Raw genomic sequence first — 15,072 nt, 5'->3', positions numbered from 1 at the left:
AAGAAGGCTATGGGGGTGGGGTTGGCCAAGTCCTTGAGGTCCACATCTTGCCCCCACATATGTCTGATGTCCAACCTGAAGAAGAGTTCCAATCTGGTTTGGCCCCTTCCACCCCATTCCTTTCTTTAGAACAAAGATATTCAATCTGTGTGATTGCATCTTAGAAGTATTAATTTTTTATTACTTTCATTTTTTTTAAATCATTACCAGAGATCAAATTTGGAGTCTTGTATGTTGGTTGTAGGTAAACATATTACCACTGAGCTATATCCCCAGCTTATGTAATTTTTTTCTGTGGACTCAAAGCTAAATAATAGAAGTCTTAGCATAACCCAAAAGGAATGATTTCTAGATTCAAGCCACCATTCTGAGCCTTACTGGGGGCAACAAGATGAACAAGTTCACAATTATTAATCAGGTGTGAAATTAGAAATACCACTGTTTAAAAAAAGGGTATTTTTTAAAATACACGTTTTGTAGTTTAACATGTAAAAAACCCATTGAAATAACCAAGTAATAAAGAAGATGATTGTGATGGCCAAGTCTGTGTCCATTGGGATAGGCTGTAGTAGCCAGTTTTTCAGTCAAACTGTAATCTAAGTATTACAGTGAAGGCATTTTGTAGATATAATTACATCTACAACCAATTGACATAAAGTAGAAGAGATTCTTTAGAGCACCTGGGTGGGTCTCTTCTAATCAGTTGAAAGGGCTTCTGGAGTAGACCCAAGGTCTACCCGAGGGAGAAGAAATTGTGCGTATGGACTGCAGTTTTACCTCTAGCCTGCCCTTTATTGTCACATCCTGTGGAGTTTGGACATGGCTGACCAGTCTCATGTATATTCACCCATTCATCCTGTTGGTTTTGTTCCTCTGGTAGCATCCTGACTGATGCAGAGACTCAGTAGAAAATGATAATTCCCACCCCGTGAACAGAAGCATTATCAGCATGTTGGTATTGTGACCTCCTAAGTATATTTGCTTATATAAGATTTTTAAAGGGTAAATTGAATTTGCTGAAAAGCCAGTGAAAAGGAGTTCAGAATTGTGCAGTCATTGGGGAGTTACAAGACAAAAGAACACAATGAAATGCTTCCCACCCACATGATGACCACAGCGAGAAGACAATAGTGAGTGGTGGTGAGCGTGTGGGAAAGCTGGAACCCACACACAGTATGGGTATGAGCACACAGAACAGTGCTTCTGCTCTGGAAAACAATTTAAGAGTTCCCGTAGAAAGTTAATCATGGAGTAACTGCAAGCTGGAAACTCCACTCCTGGGTTTATACACTAGCAAAATGAAAATAATATTCAGCTCAAAACTAGCACATGGTGCCTATAATTACTATTCATAATGTTCAGAAAGTGGAAACAACTCAAATATCTATCTACTGATGATTAGGAAAAGGAAATGTAGTATAATCATGCAAAATATTATTTAACAATAAAAGGAAATTAAATACTGACACATGTCTTTACATAGACATTTAAAAACTTTCTCAGAGATAGAGGTAGGTTCAGACACTGTGTAGGGCAAGGGCACAGAGTGAGTGAGAGGAAGGATTGGCTGCTCCCAGGTAGTCATTTCTTTGGGGAGGGATGTACTAAAAACAGATGACATAAATGGCTGTCACTTGCATATTTTAAGGGTGAACTCTATAGTGCATGAATTATACTACAATTAAACTGTTACTAAAATAAAATTGATCAGATTCTCTGTGATTTGTATAACACATTTTACCACTGACTATATAGTAGAGACATTTACCTGATTCAACCTCATTCTATTTAATGTTGAAGAATAGCTGCTTATGGTCAGTAGTGTGAGTTCATTATATAGTTCACCATGTGACATTACCACACTTTATTTAGTCCATTCCTGGGGACTTCTGATTTTCCAGTATTATAAGCCAGGCTAGTATTATGCTTGTTCAGATATACATATTTATTAACTAATTCAATCATTTTGTGACAGTTCCTAGATGTATACATTCTAGCTGAAAGGCTATGCATGTTTAATACTGTAGGTATTTCCAGAAGGTTCTCCATAAACACTGCGCCACTTCATAAACCCTGCTGCATTGCTTATATAGTCTACAAGCCACTGACACAAGACACTGGTCCCTGTTCCCACAGCAAAGGAAGAAAAGGCTGTGGGCTTCCCTTCTGCCTGTCCATCATCATGGGCATCATCTCCGCCTGTCCATCATCACAGGCATCATCTCCGCCTGTCCATCATCACGGGCATCATCTCTGCCTGTCCATCATCACAGGCATCATCGTCGACACTGAGAAAGCAGATTCCCAAGACGAGCTGTCTTAGTTTGGGCTACTATTGCTGTGACAAAACACCATGACCAAAGCTACTTGAGGGGGAAAGGGTTTCTTTGGCTCACAAGTCCATATCACTGTTCATCATTAAATGAAATCAGGACAGGGACTTAAAACAGGAAAGGAACCGTGAAGCAAGAGCTGAGGCAGAGGCCATGGAGGAGTGCTGCTTACTGGCTTTCTCCCTCTGGCTTACTCAGCCTGCTTTCTTACAGAATCCAGGACCACCAGCCTAGGGATGGTACCACCCACAATAGACTGGGCCCTCCCTCATCAATCATTAATTAAGAAAGTGTTGTACAGGCTTGCTTACAGCCCAGACTATGGAGGCATTTTCTCAACAAGAGTTCCCTCTTCTCAGATGACTCTAGCTTGTGTGAAGGTGACATGAAGCTAGCCAGCATAAGAGCCTTTACATACAACATACCTATACCACAAATATGAACATGCATATGTATTTGATATGTATAGCAAAGGAAAGCAAGATTGCTCTAGTTTATTTTCTGTAGCTATGACAAAAACATCCTGAACAAAAGTAACTTAGGGGAGCAAAGGATTTATTTGGCTTGTACTTCCAGGCCACAGCCCATCACTGAGGGAAGTCAGGGCAGGGACTCAAGACAGGAACTTGAAGCTGAAACCATGTAGAAATGCTGCCCAGGGCTCACTCTCTGGCTTGCTTGAAGGCTTGTGTTTAGCTAGCTTTCCTATACAGCCCAGGACCACCTGGCTAGGAATGGTGCCTCCCACAGGAGTATGGGACCTCCTACATTTACATCAGTTAGCAATCAAGACACTCTCCCCACAGAGGTGTCCACAAGCCAATCTGATTGGGGCAACTCCTCCATTGTGGCTTTTCCCCTCACTGTAGGAAGCATCCAGCTGACAAAGCTAAGCAAGACAGACACTGTGTGATTCTTTCCTCTCAGCGGCTCAGCTCTCTGGTTGAACTTAAAGATGTACAAGGCCTGTTGTGATTTCTTTCCCTAGTTTTCAGCTACTTAAAGCCAGTGATAGTGAGAGGAGTATCCTTACAAGTTCATTGCATTTGTGGACTCACTTTTTTTTTAACCAGCAACGTACCACATGACATGATTTATAACATTTCCAAGTAGAGCTACTGACAATGTAAAAGGCTTAATGACAGTCACAGCAGCCAGCAAAATGACAAAACACTTAGGAACTGAGTGAAATTTGGAGTGTTATTAGACCGGAAGAGTTGGCTTTCTTCCCCACATTCTGCAAACTACAACTTGGAATAGATTCAAACACTACAACTTCAAATGACCTTACAATGGCTTCCCGTCACTGCAGCCACTTGATTTGGGATGGGAACCCTAGTGAGGCTCTCTACCCATTTGCATTTACAGACAGGTGCTTTTGAGTCCTGGGAGTGAAAGAAAATGTGTAGCAGAATAATCTTTTAGCATCTCCTAACATATACCAGCTTTCAGTTTCTAGAAAGAGATGAAAGGTTTTTCTCTTTGGAAAACTAAGAATATCTTTCAAATGTCATATCAATTTGTAGCACATTGTAGGAATGTGAGCCCCATTTTTTAAATCTAGATTGGGGTAGCTGTAAGTCAAAGACACTGGCAATACTGATAAATAACTAAATCTGTACACACTTGGGATGTGGCCAACCATGCTCAGGTCTACCTATACATGCAAGGTTTATATTTTCCCACCAGTGTGTATTACATGTTGTATTAACCTATCTGTATTGCACAAGAAGGGCCCTGGGTGGGATGACAGAAGGAGCGAGGAAGGTTCTTTCCTGTCCCCATGATGAAGTTGTCAAAGTATAGGTTCAATGTGTTTGATGTTTTGTGTTGACCTTTTTGTATACTTCAATGCCTTGGAGCTAACATTTTTACCAGGTTTAACATTAAAAACTCACAAGTCCCAAGCTGACAGTTGTGAGGGAGAGTCACCAGCATTCTAAAAAAAGACACTGGTTTCAACTACAGACAGGTGTCTGTTGTTTGCTTTATTGTGTGTGTGTGTGTGTGTGTGTGTGTGTGTGTGTGTGTGTGTGTGTGTGTAGTGTAAGTACTGTATGCACTTCTGTAGCTTCTTGTGGGAAACATAGTTTCCAAACAGCTTGGCAGGAATCACTTGTAGCTACTCCCTGAGCTGAAATCCTCAATCACTCCACGAGCAGAAGCTTGTATAAATACATTTGCCTGTGGACCTATGGGAAGACTTTGTTCTTTAGAACTAGCATTTTTGCTAATTTACTCTTAGTAATATAATTACAAATAGCAACCCCTCAAAAACACTCAGGAACGGCTCTTTAACAAGATTTAAGAGAGCTGAGGAATGGCTGAGCACTGAAAGCCCTTGCTGTGCAAACATGAAGATATGAGTTTGGATCCCCAGCACCCACATAAAAAGTCCGAGGGTAGTGGGGTGTGTCTGTATTCCCAGTGCTGGGAGACAGAAACAGGAAGATTCCAGGGGCTTGCTGATTAACCAGTCGAGCCAATGAATGAGCACTAGGGTCAGCGAGAGAAACTCTTCTAAAAAGTAAGGCACAAGTCACTGAGGAAAGCACCAATGCCAAGCCCGATGACTCAAGTTTGGTCCCTGGGACCCACATGGAGGAAGGAGAGAACTGACTTCCATAGGCTGTTTACTGACCCCCATTGTTGTGCACATACAATATAAAAATGCAATATAAATACTGTAGTGGCCAACAGAAGAAGCTACTCAATATTAACCTTTGGCTTCAACAAAAGCATGGGTGCATGCACCACCCTCACACACACGTGCATGCAGACAGACATGTTTGTACATATACACAAACACACAATGTTTTAACAAGTAACTTAGTTCTTTTGCAATAAAAAAAAGCAAAACTTCTATCAGCTGTTACAGAATACCTATGAAGGGTCCTTCTTGACCACTCACTGTCTTAGTTAGGGTTTCTATTGCTATGAAGAGATACCATGACCATGGCAATTCTTATAAAGGAAAATATTTAATTGTGGTGGCTCACTTAAAGTTCAGAGGTTTAGTCCATTACCATCTTGGCAGGAAGCAAGGCAGCATGCAGGCAGATATGGTGCTGGAGAGGGAGCTGAGAATTCTTATATCTTGACTCAGGCATCAGGAAGTGGTCTCAGACACTGGGTGTGTCTTGAGCATATATGAGACCTCAAAGCTGGTCACCACAGTGACATACTTCCTCCAACAAGGCCACACACATTCCAAAAAAGCCACAGTTCTTAATAATGCCACTCCTGTTGGGGGCACTATTTTTTTTCAGACTACCACATTCCACTCCCTGGCCCCCACAGGCTTGTAGCCATATCATAATGAAAAAAATGCATTTAGTCCAACTTCAAAAGTCCCCATAGTCTATAACAGTCTCAAACTTATTTAAAAGTCTAAAGTTCGAAGTCTCTTCTGAGATTCACACAATCTCTTTACTGTAATCCCCTATACAATCAAAATAAAAAAGCAGATAACATACTTCCAACATATAATGGCACAGGATGTACATTACCATTCCAAAAATGTAGGGAAAGAAGTGAGGAAATACTGGACCAAAGCAAGACCAAAAACCAGCTGGGCAAACTCTAAACTCCATGTGTCCATGTCTAATGTCAAAGTGCCCTTCAGATCTCCAACTCCTTTCAGCTTTTTTGACTGCAACATAATTCTTTCTCTTAGGCTGGTTCTACTCCCTGTTAGGAGCTTTCCTGGGCAGGTATCCCACAGCTCTGGCATTCTAACATTTTGGAGTCTCCAAGGCAATCCAGGCTTCAACTTCACAGCTTCATACAATAGTATCTCTAGGCCTCCATTCAGGGATACCCCTAATACATGCCTGACCTCAGCGGCTATTTTTAGTTACAGAGGCAAATTCCATGGTCCCTTTCTTTTATCCTTAACTCCAGAACCACATGGCTGAAGCTGCCAAGTTCTGCTGTTTACAGGGGCTGGAACACGGCCCCTTGTTCAATTATCTTCACCAACTTTCTGTTTTCTGTAGTTTCCTTCACTGCCTAAACTTGGCTGTTCTGAAACTGAATCTATAGACCAGACTGGCCTTGAACTCAGAGATCTTTCAATTACATCTTCACCAGCTTTCTGTTTTCGATGGTTTTCTTCACTGTCTAAGGTTGGCTGTTTTGGAACTTGCTCTGTAGACCAAGCAGACATCAAACTCAGAGATCTGCCAGCTTCTGTCTTCTGAGAGATGAGATTAAAGGTGTGTACTACTACACCTGGCTCTAAACCTTTCTTTAATTCCTTTTTAAAAGTTGGAAACTTAGCTGGATGGGATCTTGCCCTGAGGTCACCACTCCCTTCATTCTATTTCTCAATCTGTTTATCTCCTTGAACACAGGACTTAGTTCCATTCCACTTCCTTTTTTCCTCAAATTTTTTTATTTTTCTTGCTCCTTATCATTATAAATCTGCATAAGAATAACCAGTAATAACCACAAAACACAGTCAATACTGGGCTATTTTGAGATTTTCTCTGCCAGTGTAATTAATCCAAAACTCATCACTTTAGCCTTAGGCAGACTCGGACCAGAGCAAAAAGCAGCCACATTCTTCACCAAAATATCACAAGAACAATTTCTAGACAACATATTAAAATTCTTCTCCTCTGAAACTCTTGAGCTAGCTCCTCACCGTTCAAATCACTCTTAGCACCACTGTCTTCCATGCTCCTACTGGTATGGCCAGTTAAGAGGGCTGAAATTGTTCCACTGCTTTTTTATCTTGAACTCCCAAAGATCAAATTCCTCTAAACAAAAACATGGTCAGGCCTTCTACAGCAATACCCCATTTCCTGGTACCAACTTCTGTCTTAGGGTTTCTATTGCTGTGAAGAGACACCATGACCACAGCCACTCTTATAAAGAAAAAACATTTAATTGGGGTGGTTCAGAGGTTTAGTCCATTACCATCATGGCAGGAAGCAAGGCAGCATGCAGGCAGACATGGTGTTAGAGAAGGAGCTGAGAGTTCTTACATCTTCACTTACAGGCAACAAGAAGTGGTCTCAGACATTGGGTGTGACTTGAGTACATCTGAGACCTCAAAGTCTGCCTCCACTGTGACACACTTCCTCCAACAAGGCCACACCCAATTCAACAAAGCCACACCTCCTAATAGTGCCACTCCCTTTGAGGGCCATTTTCTTTCAAACCATCAATCACTAAATTCTAAGCTCTTTCCTTTAATCCTAGGCCAGACAGGAAAAGAGCATTTCTCCAACTGAGAAAAGTTGCCCATACTTTTCCTATTATGATGCATTATTTTTCTGCAATGCTTTCCTATCTCTTTAGACTAAGTAAAAGTGACCAGGAAGTCTATAGACAACTCCCAAGAATTTTAATTTAGAATATATTTTAAAGTTAAAAATGCTAAGAAATGTAAATGCTTCATACAAGCAAACAGTCATTTCATTTTAAAGGCATCTCTGAACTCCTAAACTCTAGGTCAGTCATTCTCAATCTGTGAGTCATGACCCCTTTGGGGGGGTCAAAGGACCCTTTCACAGGAGTTGTCTAAGACCATCAGAAACATCAGATATGCTGTGGATGATTGATTGATAAATAAAGTGCTGATTCGCCAATAGCCAGGTAGGAAGTATAGGCAGGATAAGGAGAGAGGAGAATTCTTGGAAATGGAAGGCTGAGGCAAGGAGATGCTGCCAGCCACCATCATGAGGAGCAGGATGTAAAGTATTGGTAAGCCACGAGCCATGTGGCAAGGTATAGATTTATAGAAATGGGCTAATTTAAGATATGAGAACTAGATAACAAGAAGCCTGAGCCACACAGCCATACAGTTTATAAATAATATAAGCATCTGTGTGTTTATTTGGGTCTGAGCAGCTGCGGGATTGGCGGGTGAGAGAGATTTGTCCTGACCGTGGGCCAGGTAGGACCAGGAGATACAGATATTGACATTATGAGTCATAACAGTAGCAATGAAAATTATTTAATGTTGAGGGTCACCACAACAGAAGGAACTGTATTAAAGGGTCTCAGCATTAAGAAAGTTGAGAACCACTGCTCTAGGTCTCTACATTTGGGAAAGTAGTAGAGTCATTGTTCTGATGGCCACTGAGTGTTTAATTAATGATAATCATAGCCTTCCCAGTTCAGATTTCCAAAGTCAAGTGCATGGGCAGAAAAGACTCAGGCAGGAGTCAAGCAAGTCTATTGTCCAGTAACTTTAGTGTTGGGCTTCCTCCTTGCCAATATCGTGAGTCTCACTGTGCTATTGGAAGATAAGAACACTGTAAGGAATCTGGGGAACAGGCAAATTGGAACCACTCACAAAGTATTCATTAGTGGCTCGTTTGTCTGAGTCAGTGTGCTGTAGATGACAGACTTTCTGTCTATAGGGGCAGCTCAGGGTGGGATGTAGAATGGATACGATAAGGGAACACTGTAATCTCTTTCTTCAGTCCAACAGAAGGATCAACCTCACCATCATGGTGGCAGGAGCAGGGCCAAGAAGCAAAGTAGAGAGTGACTAGGAGTTCTGTCAAAGATGGGGCTGTGTGACCTGTGCAGGGGGAAGGAAATCCTGACGGGGGGGTGCGGGTGGGGGGGGGTTGGACAGCAGGTGCAGAGACTCTCGGGGAAGGAAACGGAGTACTTGTTGAACTTCAGGAAGGTTTGCTTTAAAAAGGCTGTGGGAATGAGGAGGCTGGAGAAACTGCCGGGGTCAGCTCAAGGATGAACATGGATGGCTATGCTAAGGATGCTAAGGATCTGATGTTAGGATAGCTGTGACATTGACATCACTTATTTCCTGCTCTTATTCTGTGTGAAGCATGAGTGTGAGTGCTGTGGGATGTTCTGTAGGTCCTGTGGGAGCCCATTCTCAGGTTCTTTGTGGCGTTACCCAGCAGGTCCGTATAGAGGATGATTAGGACCATGGGCCTGAGTGCAGGTGTTTGAGATAGTCTGCACTTGGCTGTGCTGGGGGATGGTCTGTATGTCAAGTTGCTCTGATTGGTTAATAAATAAAACCTGATCGGCCGTGGCTAGGCAGGATAAAAGGACAGAAAGGCAGAAGGAGACGCTGCAGCCGCCGCAATGACCAGAGAGGCTGCAGCCGCTGCCATGACCAGAGAGGCTGCAGCCGCCGCCATGACCAGAGACACTGCAGCCGCTGCCATGACCAGCAGCATGTGAAGACGCCAGTAAGCCACCAGCCACATGGCAAGGTATAGATGTATGGAAATGGATCAATTTAAGATAAAAGCACAGTTAGCAAGATAAGGACAGTTGGCAAGAGGCCTGCCACGGCCATACGGTTTGAAAGCAATATAAGTGTCTGTATTTACTTGGTTGGGTCTGAGCGGCTGTGGGACTGGCGGGTGACAGAGGTTTGTCCTGACTGTGGGCAGGGCGAAAAGATCAAGCTACATTTGGCGCCCAACGTGGGGCTAAAGAAAAAAAGGGCTAAAGAAAAAAGGGAAGAAGAAAAAAAAAAAGGGACTAAAGAAAAAGGACAAATGAACAGGGATAAAGGCCGGTGTTATGAAAAAAAAAAAAAATACTAAAGACAAAGTCCCTTAACCAAGAGGCGCTCCAATAAAGTGTGATCTGAGAAGAATCCTCGCGTGGTGGTAAAGAGGATTCAGAACTCAACACACGGAGCGGTGACGTCAGTAAGTTCTCCAGGAACGGTGACGTCGGTAAACGCCCCACAGTTCCTAAATTCTCTCTCTCAAATGAGCGGCAGCCGCCGGTTTGAGTTACTGGCGGGTTCCTGGGGCTTGGAAGAGAGAGGAAAAGGAACATAGACAGTTATATAAAGAAATAGAAAGTTTAAAAAAGCCATGTAAAGATGGATATCACACAGAGAGTTTGGATTATATTGTCTTTGGGATTTTTAACTGCAGAAAAACATTTGATCGTAAAAGATGTTGAGTTAAACCAATATGTATATATTAAAGATATCTTGACTTTAAAATTTGGATTTAAGGATGTGTTACTTTGGAAAGGAGACTCTGCTTTTGTCTCTACAGAAAGCCAGAGGCTATGGATTTGTTCCAGATTAAGATACATCAGGTTTGACCAGCCAAGACCACCTGAAAGGTCTCCGATGACACCATGGCCCAGATGATCCAACATCCAGAATCGTTTCAAGGCAACTGGCTCAGACGATACGGTCTCACGGACTACTCCATGATCCTAAAATTTTCTTTGCATCCCCATAAGATACAGCGCCCCCCTCCAGCAGGAAGTAGTTAAGAGAAGCTACGCCCAAATTCCCAAATATACCAAGCTGGCTTTGGAGATGTGTAAAAGTTAAAACCTTCCTTTTTAAAAAAAAAAAGAAAGGGGAAGTGCTGTGGGATGTTCTGTAGGTCCTGTGGGAGCCCGTTCTCAGGTTCTTTGTGGCGTTACCCAGCAGGTCCGTATAGAGGATGATTAGGACCATGGGCCTGAGTGCAGGTGTTTGAGATAGTCTGCACTTGGCTGTGCTGGGGGATGGTCTGTATGTCAAGTTGCTCTGATTGGTTAATAAATAAAACCTGATCGGCCGTGGCTAGGCAGGATAAAAGGACAGAAAGGCAGAAGGAGACGCTGCAGCCGCCGCAATGACCAGAGAGGCTGCAGCCGCCGCCATGACCAGCAGCATGTGAAGACGCCAGTAAGCCACCAGCCACATGGCAAGGTATAGATGTATGGAAATGGATCAATTTAAGATAAAAGCACAGTTAGCAAGATAAGGACAGTTAGCAGGAAGCCTGCCATGGCCATGCGGTTTGAAAGCAATATAAGTGTCTGTGTTTACTTGGTTGGGTCTGAGCGGCTGTGGGACTGGCGGGTGACAGAGGTTTGTCCTGACCGTGGGCAAGGCGGAAAAATCAAGCTACATGTGAGTACTTTATGTGAATTAAATTCACTTAATCCTCATAAGAATTCAACAAAGATAAGTATTATTATTTCTGTTACTTTATAGATAAGAAAACTAGGGCAATGTAGAGGGATAAAAGGATGGGCCTGTAGGCATGTCTATGGCACATTGTCTTGACTGTCAGTTGATGGAGAAGGACCCAGTCTACTGCGGACAGCACCACTGGGCAGATGGTCCTGGGTTGTATAAGAAGGCCAGGTAAGCATGGGCCTTAGTTCTAGCTAGCAAGTAGCACTTCTCCATGGTTTCTGCTTGAGGTTCCTCCTTAAGTCTCTGTGTGACCTGGAAGTGGAAGGCAAATAAATCCCCCTCCCAAGTTACTTTTCTGGTCACGTTGTCATAGCAATAGAAAGGAAACTGGACACACACTCAGGGCCCCTTCTAGGCTCTGTGGTGGCTTGACTTAGAAGAACCAGTGTGTTTGACACTTGGAAGGACTTGACTTGTGGCCCTGACACCTGGTCTATATAATAAAACTGTAGTTGGTGATAACTACACTATTGTACAAATGGAAGTAGAGAGAAAAGAAATATGAAGCGAAACTTCTCTTATGTATAATCATGCCCACAAAGTAAACTAAAAAGATAACGAGTCTTAGCATAGTAATTCTAAATGACATCAATATATTTTTGGAAAAGGAGAGTGAAAATGCATGCTTTCATGCTAACCCAAAGCAACAATTAGTAACTAAGATGGCCAGAGAGCTTCCGAGGAACTCATGCACCTGTAGAGGAGAAGGGCCTTCAGATAGACGTGTGCTGAATGGCATTCCATAGGGAGAAGCATGGGAAAGCAGGGAGGTGTGAGCAGGCCCGGAGGCAGGCACTGTGCGTCATTTGGCCTGGTGGACCAAGAGTCTCTTAGAGAGGAAGGTCAGTACAGAAAAGACGACATTAGCAAGGAAAGATAGAGGGTTAATATGTGATGGGGAGATGCTCCTGTGGAGGTCAGGTAGCAGGGTGCTGGAAAGTGGTTAGGCAGTGACAGGAAAGGCAAAAGACCAAAGTCATCCTTGGTTACATAAAATTCTGACTCAGAAAAAAAAAAAAGAAAGAAAAAGAAAAGAAAAGAAAAAAGAGTACTGATGCCTTGAAGTCAGACAGTCACTGTTGGGAGACAGAAAGCAGAGCATAGCATTCGCATGGGTGGCATCTGGACACAGACTTCTCTCAGAGTATCAGGGACTGAGACTGGAGTCATAACCCCACATCCCAGTTCTTTATCTGTCTAAAGACAGGGTCTCAGGTGTGTCCTAGGCTGACCTTGAACTCACCATGTAGCTGAGGAGGACCTTGAAATCATGATCCTCCTGCCTCCACTCCCTGAGTGCTGTGATTACAAGCTTGCATGACCACATCTGATTCATGTATCATTAGGGGTGAAACCCGGGGCTCTCTGCAGGCTAGGTCAGCACTGTACCAACTGAGCCACACACTGTGCCCTTCAGATTTGCTTCTTACAGCCACTCCAGGAGCTCAGATGTGCCACTGAGTGCCGGGGGCTACCACTGGCCCCTGCCATGTTCACACTGTATCTGCTGAGAAGAGAGTGTATGCTTTTCACAGCAGCCATAAGAATGTCTTGTGGAAAAGGTGGTCCTGAGTGCCAGTGTGCAGCTCCCGCCAGCCTGGGAAAGGGGGTTACAGGCTCCCTTTCACCCTTCAAAATGTTTTGATGGTGAAATATATGGAGGATCTCTCCTTGGGTCACCCCAGTGAGATGGGGTCTTGATATCAGTGAGATGCCCATTCTGTTGGTGAAATTATAACTTTCCCGACGGAAGAGAAGGCGTTCTACAGAGACCCCTGTGCCCTTCCCTCTGGCTATCAGACTATTGAGACGAGTGCCCTCCCCAAGAAGTTGGAGTCTCAGGCTAGGTGAGAGGACAGGGGAGGTGGTGAGTCAGAGGCAGGCTTTGTCTGTTTCACACAGATCTGACAACCTGTCAGATCACTTTTGCTGGAGAGTCCGGAACTGAGACGATAATGTGGTCACTGATAAGCAGGAGCATACCTGCATCAGGACTGTTATCAGTCATTCTTGCCCTGAAAATTTAAGTTGTATTTCTATACATCCGTGTGCACATGTGTGGGGCTCAGAAAATAGTTTTCAGGTCTTTCTTTCCACCACGTGGGACCAGGGCATTGAACTCAGGTCTTCAGGCTTGGCATAAACACTTTTATCCACCAAGCCACCTCATCCTCTGTTTAGACCTACACCCTATGTCAGGACCCCAAAGATCCAAAGATGGACTTGAGGAGTAACTGGACCTCGCGCGTGCGTGCGTGCGTGCGTGCGTGTGTGTGTGTGTGTGTGTGTGTGTGTGTGTGTGTGTGTGTCCCTCTTCCCAATGTGGCCACATTGAAAAAAATTAAAAACTTTCTCTGCTTTTCACTATTGTCTTTTGCTGACAATATGGAATATGGGTGGCCAAGCCTGGCTTGTTATGGGTAGCAGAGCCTAACAGTTCCAGCAGAGTGGGGGAAGGATGGCAATCAACCCAGCTGTTCTGCCCCCACTGCACTGTGGGAACTCCCCTCTACTATCTCCAGATAAATGACACAATACAGGCTTGGGGCACAGTGGAAAGACTGGAAGGAGACTCTTACAAACCAGATCCCCTCTAGCTCTGCCCCAGATAAGCTGCACAGCCCAGAGGATGTAACCAGACAGTGGACAGAGCTCTCTGTGCTGTAAATAGATACAGAGAACAGGAGTTCCAGAACCACCAGTTGCTAGCAGCTCCCAGAAACTCCCAACTTCTCCGGAGAAATCAGGGTGATGGGCAGAAACCACACCCCTCCTGTTATTCCGCATCTGCCTGGGGTATGACCTCATACGTTTGTCTGCTTGGATATAGGTACACAGAGACATGTACACTTTCTTGATTTGGAGACACCAGGCAACGGTGGCAGAATAAACATGCTGTCTCTTGGTTCTCAATCTGTCACAGTACCTACTAAGAGGGCAGTGAACTGCACACTGGCTCCAGATCACTCCAGAGCCTCCTAAGGGTGGAAGTGTGAGAAATCCTGTCACTACTTGGTGATTTTTTTTCTTTCTTGGATTTCTCTCTCTCTCCCCTATTCCATCTCTCTCTTCCCTCCTTCCCTCCTGCTCTCTCCGACAATGTCTTCTATGTAGTCCCAGTTTGCACTATGTAATCCAAGCAGGCTTCAAATTCAAACTGGAAGCAATTCTCCTGCCTCAGCCCTCTGCATGCTGGGGTTCCAGGCATGTGCTCCCACAAGGTCTGTGATGGTCTTTTACCTTGGATCCCTCTTCCCAGCCCTTCCTGGGGGAGGGCACACGGCTCTGGCTCTGGTCCTCTGCTTGTTGGGAAGGTCCGCAGCCCATTGCTCCTCCTCTCTAGGCTCTGCCCGGGAGCTCCTGTCTGCTCCTTGAATCCCTGTTTCCCTGCCTTGATCCAGCGCTTCCCTCCTCCCTCACCTCCGGGCTGGGCAGGAGGTTGCTGGGAACTGTTGCCATAATAAACCACATCACGCAGACCTGGGACCTGAGCAGCGATGAGACTTTTGCAAGGGAAAACTAGAAGATGCGAGAAGCTCTCCAAATCCCTATCAGGATGCAAATTGGTCTCTCCCAGGCGCGAAGGGAGGGAAGAGTCTAAGCATCCTCCTGGATGCTCATTTCTCTATCTTTGCCAAGACCCCGGACACTCCCACACTCCCCTTACCCGGTCCAGGCATCACAGCCTGGCAGCCAGTGGAAGGCAATGCAGACAGCCGGCAGAGGCAGTGTCACAGGGGACAAGCTCAGAAAGGATGGTCACACAAGAAACAGACCCACCCCATGATGAAAACCACACAG

The 15,072-nt window shown here is 44.3% G+C and overlaps 1 protein-coding gene across 2 annotated transcripts in view; it reads right to left on the bottom strand.

Moving 5' to 3' along the window:
* Stmnd1 (stathmin domain containing 1) overlaps window positions 1-14,687 on the bottom strand; it is a 36,890-nt gene extending 22,203 nt beyond the window's left edge. Inside the window, exon 1 of one of the 2 annotated variants that reach the window (XM_006972837.4) lies at window positions 14,512-14,687. In XM_006972837.4, coding sequence (XP_006972899.1) covers window positions 14,512-14,598 — 87 coding nt within the window. In that variant the 5' untranslated portion in view covers window positions 14,599-14,687. Of the gene's footprint in view, window positions 1-7,256; window positions 7,382-14,511 lie in introns of those variants that run through there. The other variant, XM_042278415.2, reaches the window with a different exon arrangement.
* Between the last annotated feature and the right edge of the window lie 385 nt (window positions 14,688-15,072).

The sequence above is a fragment of the Peromyscus maniculatus genome, chromosome 5, assembly GCF_049852395.1.
Source record: "Peromyscus maniculatus bairdii isolate BWxNUB_F1_BW_parent chromosome 5, HU_Pman_BW_mat_3.1, whole genome shotgun sequence".
Lineage (NCBI taxonomy): Eukaryota > Metazoa > Chordata > Mammalia > Rodentia > Cricetidae > Peromyscus > Peromyscus maniculatus.
This window is presented reverse-complemented; position numbering and strand designations above follow the sequence as displayed.